The following is an 8,704-nucleotide window of genomic DNA, read 5'->3' on the forward strand; positions in this document are numbered from 1 at the left end:
ACAACCCATATGGCTTGTCAAGAACTCTATATACCTCCTTCCCATGCAAGTTGTTTCTTGGGAGGTCTCTAGTTTCTTAGCCTTCTGAATCTCACAGTGTTTTGCTTCCAGGCTGCTCTATAACCTCCTTCCTGATCCCTCTTATAGCTTCTTCAGATTTTGATATTTGTGTACAATACGATAGATGGCTTTGTTAATCTATTGGTTTCTCCCTTATTATTCTATTCCCTTACTTTTATTTTCAGATGCAGATCAATAAACAAAGTGAGATTTTTCTCTCCTTTTTCCCTGTTTTATCCTTCCCATTCCTGTGTCTATTCTCTCTCAGATTTTTCTCTCCTGCCTTTGATTTTTTTTTTCCCCTTTCACCTCACCTTCCTTGCTTGGTAATCAATAACAAACATCTAGATTCCCTAACAGCAGAGAGGAACCTGCTTTCTTCATCCAGAAAACAGGACACTGATTTAAGTGTAAGGAGACACACACAATACAGCTGAGCACCTGCACAAGTTCGACATGGGTGCAAATCCCAATTCTTTTTGCTACTCCAGGTCACATCGATTATGAACAAAGTACACTCCTGCCTCACATGCCTCTTCTCTTTCACTTTCCAACAGACATTTTCAGAGACAAGACACAATTTCCTCTAGTAAACGCCAGTACTTTACTTGGCTGTACGTGAAAACCAAACATTTAAAAAAAAAAAAAACAGGCAAAACCCTCACATTTTTCTTCTAAAGTATTAATCCATGAAACACGTAAAATGTTTTCTGTGTGTCATGGCTACCCCATTTGTCTTTGTTTCTAAAACTGACCTGCATCAAAAGAAGGGAAGATGTAGCCACCTAGAAAATGAAGGTACCTGGGCAACCATGGACAACATCTACCCAAATTACAGATTATGTAGATTCAATATATCTCTAAATATGGGCAAGTTAAGTACAGAGCTGTAAATTAATGCATGGAAGAGTCCCAAAGTAATAGAGGCATACTAGCGAACTGCTGGAAAGTGATCCATCCCAACCAGCACTGTGCCTGAGCAGTTCCCAGGAAGGATGGGGCAGTTGAAATAACCCTTAAGCCATGGCCAAGGGGAGGCAGCTCAGATACAGCCACAATTGTTGGAGAGAGACAAAATTTACTAGCACAGACACTGGCCATTCCACAACAGCTGGCTTCAGTATTAAGGGACATTTTTAGGCATACAGACACAACCAAAGAGATTTCCAAAGGATTTGACACAATTTTCTCCAAGTTTTCTTGTTTTGCCACCTTATCCTACATCAACCCAACCCTGGAGGCTTTGTCACTGAAAGAGCCTGAAGGTATCATGCTACCTTCCTGGCGTGGCTGGGAAATCTCCTTGCTATCTGCAGACTACCCCTTACAGCTGAGACAGTCAACAAACTTCTGTAAAAAGATGAAAAGCTATTAGAAGTTTCATTACCTCCTGCGTGATTTCATTTATAAAGCACATATGCAAAATACAGTAATTTTGCTAGAGGAAATAAAAAAAAAATCTCAGTTCACTTTTGGCTCTCTCTGAACTCCACACCCACCTCTGGTGTCAGCCGTCATCGTGGGCGTTCAGTTTGATCCAGGGTTTGGCCTCAACCTTCTACAGCTCTTCAGTACTAGTGTATTTGGATAAAGTATTTTCCATCATCTGATTATTGCTCTGACATACTCATTTAGCTTTTTACATAAGAAAACTCTCATTTTCTTTAATTTACTGCCAGAGTAAAGAACTCAAGAGTTTGGACTATTATTTATTTGACCTGATCTCTTGCCATACACGGGCAAGGCACTCTACAGATAAGCACATTATGCCCCAAACAGGCCAAGGGCCCAGGCAGTAACAGATTTTCTTGCTTTCACACTTGATTTCACACATGTGGCATGTTGTTTTATTTTGTGACAATATTTTGAGTCTGTATGTAGTTAGAAGGGTGGGTTTTTTTGTTGTGCAAAGCTAGTTCTCAAGCAGAGTTCAGAGCTGAGGAAGACTGGGAAGAGGAGGTTCTGAGAAACTAGGAGGAGGACAAGGGAGCTTTGAGCCACTCAGGAAGTAATTTCAAGAATACTGGATAAATATCATACTGGTGGAAAGACTAAAAGTCAACAAAAACAAAACAAAGAAATCCAAACCCTGCTCTGTAACTTGCATAACACATCTCTCTAAAGAGACAAACATATAAAAGCAGAGTACCACAGCATTTGTATGTGAGCTCCATTTACTTCATGAAACCAACTGAGAAGCTATTAACATCATCAATTTTACAGAAACACATCATTTTCTTACTGAGAAACTTGTTGGTCTTTTCCTTTATGGGTTTTAGCCAATACCCCTGCCCACAAGACCAAAATAACTTGTAACACAGTTCCACTCTACATCAGAGACCTGAGTATCCGAGCGAGCGTCAGGGTATACACTGTCTTTTCAGACAGTGGTGGAAGTGAAGATTTTTTTGGAATAAAGTATACAGCAACAGTGAAATGTTTCATAGAAGTTTGGTTTCCCACCTAGAATCAGTGCTGGAATATTGCCATGAGAACTGTAAATATCCTTTGTGCTTATAGGGCTGGATCTCTCAAAGCAGCTCCTAACACGGTCCCTGAAAGAAATATTTTTTGTGCACCAGAATTTCCATTTTTGTCAATAGCAACATATTGGCATATGCACCTTGTCACCACAGATGACCTCCCAGGCCAGGCATCCATCCACACAAATACAGAATTTGCCTGGGCAAAGTCTGCAAGAGAACATCTGTTTCAGAGGGAGTGCAAGACACATTTCATTTGAAGCCCTCAGGTACTTTAGAAACAAATCATTTTGAAGAGGTCCTATTTTTATCCCTGTACCGGTGTGAATAAGGTAGAACAAATACTAGGATAGGATTATACACAAAGTACTTCACAGCAAAAACAGAGCCACGGAAAGGCTGGTTTTCTCCTTTGATTTGAGCCTTCAGATCTTATCCAAGCAAGCACCTTCTTCTCAATATTACTCTTTCACCCACTATACTGAATTTCTTGGACTCAAGGCGGACATAATTGCGAAGCTATAAATAGCTGCTGTTCAACCACAAAGTTAGTTAAAATCACAAAAAAACCCCAACTCTCCACTGTTACGCTTTGCCACCTGCCTAACAATGTCTTTTAAGCTGCATAGCATATGTATGCCTATAATTATTTACACTGCAATCCAGTGACACCCAATATATTACAAATATTGATGCTGAGCACCATAAATTTTTATGCTGAGTCAGAACAAAAGTATTTAGGACAACGATTTGTTAGTTATAAGAAAAACAAGAGAGTCAAAGGACAAATTCTGGCTGTATAGAAGCCAGTAGCAAAATTTCTCCAAACTTTTAAGCAAAGAGTAAAAGTGAAGTAGTAAATGGACCTCTGACTAGAGCTTCTGCTTCACCAGGGTATTTGTACTGTTTTACCGCATTAAGTTGTAATACCAGCCAGTCATTTTCTACACGAGTGCCTTCCTCCAAAACATCTTTCTCACTCAGAAATAGTTCTTGTCCTCAGGAACTCCAAAAACCTGTAATTTCCACACTTTCTCCAAAAACAAGAGAGGAAACAGATCTTTTCATTTCACTCTTCCTTCCCCACCACCAGCATGGGAAATCTCCTCTCCTGTTTACCTGCCAGCGGTTCCTCATGGCAATGCAGGGAACGGACCATCCACCAGCCTTCCCTGATCACAACGTTGGGAGGCAGAGGTCCCTCAGGACTCGCTGGTGGCAGTGATGGTAAGCACCTGTCTGCAATATTCTGTTTATGGCATGACCAACTGAGTGGAAACTAGGTCACTTCTGAATACAGAAGATGACGCAGTAGGGGTATGCAATTGATTCTTGTGACAAAGGGTTCATCAAGTGTTGCCAACTTTAATTTAAACCCTCGGGGCTTAAATCTGGGAACAAGTTTCCTCTCTGATAAAGGAAGAATCGAGTTTCCCCCTCTGTTTTTGGAAAACAGGACAGAGGCAGTAACCCAGATAGCATCCATATACCAGGTACCTTCTTACACTCTAAAACGGACAGAAGGAAGAAGGCATATTTATGCAGCAAGGTACAGCCAGAGGGAAAGAAGAGATTGCACTAGCTAAGAGGCTCATGGCTGTAGCTGGGAGGTCTGCAAACTCTGGTGGGTGCTGATGCAGTGCTCCCACCTGCACTCCTGCTCTCTCTGCCAGGAATTACAGGATGAGAAGTTTTTTTTCCAGCAGCTGCCCCAGGCACACTGGGCACAGTCACCTGGGAGAGCAATAACCAGCTGCCTTCAAATCCCACAGTCGGTGGAAATGTTAAAAGCTGACTTAGGCAAATTTGGGGGGTAAGGAATGAAAGATGAGTCAGTGCAACATTGCTTTCCCTCAGATTTTGTCTGCCGTGATCGCATCACTATGCCTGGAAACACCTTGAATAGCTAATTTGCTAATACATGTTAGTAAATTTATTTTATTTTAAGCCTAAAATATTATTTTTTAGGCTCCCTAGACTTTCTTTCCAGTAGAGGCAGCTGAACATTGCATTCTGATGATTTTAGTGAACCAAAGGAAAACACTTTTGTGTCCATGGGCATTTTTGAAAGTGAAAGGGAGATAAAATTAAAACCCAAAATCTTCCACATATGATTCTCCGGTAAATCTCTCTAGTTTACACAATAGATAGGAGAGAGCAAAAAGTACTAGCAGATATAAGAAATGACTGTCTGAAAGAAAAACAATAGCTTGTGTGGATGGCATGCTTCATTAAATGGATAACCTAAAGGTATTTATTTTTTAGCATACTAAATCACTTTTTTATTCAATAACCTTTTTTACTATTGAACTTATTAAAAAAACTTTTACATGAGTTGTCAGCATTCTATATGGCAAAAACCCCGTTCACTCAATGGGAGGCTGTCATAAATGTCTGTGCTATGCAGACACTGGACTGTTACTTCCCACACACACAATTAAGTAAATTCTCAGTATGTCAAAATGCACATTACAAGAGCAGGTGAAAAAAAAATACGAGAAAAGCACTGAATGAACCAATTCATTATGTATCTCTTCACTACCAAGTTCTTCCTTCTTCTGTTACTTTACCTTCTAAATCTTCCGGTTAAGCTTTACATTTGGTCAGACAGGCTGTCTCCTACAAGCAACCAATATATGGTTTTCACTATAACATAATGCCTTTCAGTACAGAAGCACTACACAACTACAGTTACATTTTCACTAGCTAGATAAGGGAAACTTTGATTGGGCTTTCTATAAAAAAATCCATGGATAAGATGTAAAAAAAAAAAAGATGTGAAATGAAGAGCACATTTGAAAGTGAAATACATAAGGAAGCAGACAGTCATGTATATGTGTGATTTTTTTTCTATATAATAGAGTGTGCTGGTTAACAGCTTAATCAGCTGAGACCAAATGATTATTCAGCATCAGTAACCCCTGTTATGAGTTGTGAATTTTTTTTTTTTTAAATTAAAAGTGCTTAAATAACAGGGCAAGTACGAAATTACTGAAAAAAATTAACAAAAGCTTTTTATATCTAATTTCACTTGTGTTCATAAGCACTTCATAAGCTTTGTTATGCAACTAAAAGGATTTTAATTTGAAAACATCATCAGATAAAAAAAAATATTTTCCTTAGCCCTGGTGACATATTTAATTTTATAGATCTGTTGGTTTCAGGTTGGGGTGTTGTTTTTTTTTTTAAGTAACACATACAGCTCTAGGTTAAATCATTGGACACCTGTGAGGGAGGAAGAACAAAGGAATACTTAAAGCCGCAGGGAATTGCCATATTCTCCATTTTAGCAATGAGATAAACTACTGGAATATTCTGACCGAGATGCAGAATAACATCTGCACCCAAGTCTCAGAAAAATCAGTGAGGTTTTCACTTACTTACAATTGTTGGTGCTGAATTGGGGCCTGAAGAAGAAACTGCAGAATACAAGAGCAGATGGAAACCCCAGAAGAGCAGATGAAGAACTGCCAAGAGTGACTGAGGTGAAACAGAGCCAAATATTTTTATCAACTCCTAAAACAAGACATTCTTGGTAGTGAGATCAGAAGCTGAGCAATCACACCAAATTATGCTTTAACCTGAGATGAAAATTTTAATTTTGTTCTTCCAGCCAGTACAAACAAGAAAATAAAAGAAAAACATAATAGGAACTTTCTAAATATATCCAACAAAGCCAGAGACAATCTTGTAATTTACAAGCTCAGGAAGGGAAGTCCATTGGAAAAAAAATAATACTGCATATAAAGAGAAGATGCTACACAGCAATTTTGTTTCATGGAGATAAGCATGGCTTGTAAGATGAAAGTTACTTATCTGTTATTGTTTTATGGAGTGTTTGTTGTACTGATGGAAGGCAAAGGTCAGACCCACACTAAAGAAACTTTAGCTGATTATTGAGAAGTCAGGGTTCAAGTTTTTATTACCGAGGTTTCTAGGCTGCATCTTGGGCAAACTGAAAGGTGATGCCCAGTTGCAGACTACTGGTGCACGACAGCCTGACTCCATGAGGTGCGCTCCCGGGAAAGATGTCTGTAATGGGCTGAGAGGGCAATAAAAGCTTCCAGGGACTGTTCAGGAATGAGCGTGCCTGACCAAAAAAAAAATTGTCTCTCCAAATTTCCATTCACCAAATGAAAAAATAAAAGATTGAGTTCTAGCAATTTCCTCCCTAAAAGAGGGGACAGAAATCCTAGGATTCATTAAAGACCTCTGCTGAGTATTTTAACAGGCAGATCTGAAAAGGTTCTGTAGACAAAAGGGTTTTTTTTAGTTAAAAAAGAAAAGCCAACAACAAACCTACATATTGTCCTGAGTGGGAACAAGGAAGACCAGTGTGGAAGACAAGATAGGCATCTTTGAAAGTGAGGAACTGTAACACTCCCTTTTGAACCTAAAACTATCTGGAAAAGCAATCACACCGTCAGGACGGACCCGTATGTTTTAGAACATTTGTACCAAAACCTGTCCCGGACATGCAAGAAGAATGACCAGCTGTGTGGGGGACCATTTATTTGGGCTATAATGAATTTTAGCTTCTCTAGGAATTACCCAACAACTGCACAGCAAAGGCATCGTTTCTTTTTTCCCCTCTTCCATCCAGCTCCTCACTCTCCTACACCTGGTCCAAACATGCTGCTCAGTCCTCATCGCTCCTCCCGTGCCCAAACATTGAGAGGTTGAAGAACAGGAATCATCTTCCCATGGTGCCAAACCTTCAGAGTCCCCCACAAGCTCCAGCTTTATGGTGCTTTTTTCTCAGTCCATCTTAACCACTGTTTATCAGGGAATCGGAGTCCCCAGAGAACGAGTATTTGTACTGGCCACCGGCGAAAGGCAACGCAAGCTGCTGTTGAAAGCTAAGAATCATGCAGCCAGATCTGAGACTAAGACCCTAGATGACAGATTTGACACAGAAACAACCAGCTGTTTCATTGTTTTACATTGCACAACATAAAGCAACTGGAAATGGTTTTTTCCACCATAAACAGAAGGCCCAACTGGTGAGGATGATTTTTTGGGCAGCCCAAAGCCAGTACTCAACACTTGAGTGCACACAAGGATTTGCTGAAAGTGACCTTGATAATGTGGTTGTCTGCCGCTTTAAAGCGGAAGCAAAAAACGTATATAGGGAGGGCAATACTTCATATATTTAAAGAAGCTGTCCTTTGTAACGTGTGCATAACGCAAGCAGTGTGCTTTGGAAAAATCAAACCAAAAATGAATACACACCAAGCACCTGCAAAATCTGAACTGGTGATGACAATTTTGGGACAGGCAATTTGGCACAGACACATTCCTATTGATAAATAAAAACACGGTTTTGAAGGCAGCAGCGTACTACACTCCACTTCAGAATTTGCTTTCATTCTCCGATAAAATAATCCATCAATGCATTAGCTCAATACAAACCCTTTTTTTTTTTAATAGATGAACATCTTTTATGTTTGGATGAGATACGGCTGACAGCTCATTTTTCCCTTGCAGTCAACTCGATCTCATCCAAACTATTAATGTAATAGAGTTCCAAGACAGATTTGCCAGTGGATGTTAAGTCAATTCCCACTGACTTAACTGAGGACAAAACTCAGCCCTTAAGCAACAGCAGAAACGTTAACTGGTACAGCTACTGAGTACAGAGAGTTTATTTTCTCTGTGAGAAATAGGCATGAAGCAATATATTTAGGAGACCACGGAACTTATTTAATGTTCTTGTTACTTTTATCAACATTTTCACTATGTACTTGCAGTTCACTTTGGTATGGCTTGCTTTGTTATAAAATGAGCTCCTGTACCACAAATACATTTCTGCAAGTACAGTAACTGGATTAAAATAAAGACATACTTTGTTTCCAGGAAAAATATGCATACTACGTAGAACAGTATGCTTTTAAAGCAAGTCATCTGCAAACAGAAAAGTGTCCCCCAGGCAGATTTTATGGCTCTTATTTTAATATCAGCCTGTTTTGTAAACCAGTGAAGTGGCTGGCAAATGCTTCTGCAAGACTTTATCTAGAACAAATAATGACAACAATTTCCCATTTTTCATTTATATTATCAAATTCCATAAAAATCTTCGCAATTAAAACTCAAGCTCGTGCACTTATTCAGGTTACAGTTTATCTATCAAACTGTCTCTGTGTCAACATACGCTACAGCTA

General features: G+C 39.4%; 1 protein-coding gene across 1 annotated transcript in view; it reads right to left on the reverse strand.

Annotated features, from left to right (window-relative positions):
* The window catches only part of LOC104165883 (tolloid-like protein 1), a 111,113-nt gene extending 109,535 nt beyond the window's left edge, over positions 1 to 1,578 (reverse strand). The window contains exon 1 of the mRNA XM_009705649.1: positions 1,560 to 1,578. Within this exon, the coding sequence (XP_009703951.1) occupies positions 1,560 to 1,578 (19 nt within the window). The remainder of the gene's footprint in view (positions 1 to 1,559) is intronic.
* Positions 1,579 to 8,704: the final 7,126 nt, after the last annotated feature.

This window comes from Cariama cristata, unplaced genomic scaffold (genome assembly GCF_000690535.1).
Source record: "Cariama cristata isolate BGI_N322 unplaced genomic scaffold, ASM69053v1 scaffold9398, whole genome shotgun sequence".
Taxonomy (NCBI): Eukaryota; Metazoa; Chordata; class Aves; order Cariamiformes; family Cariamidae; genus Cariama; species Cariama cristata.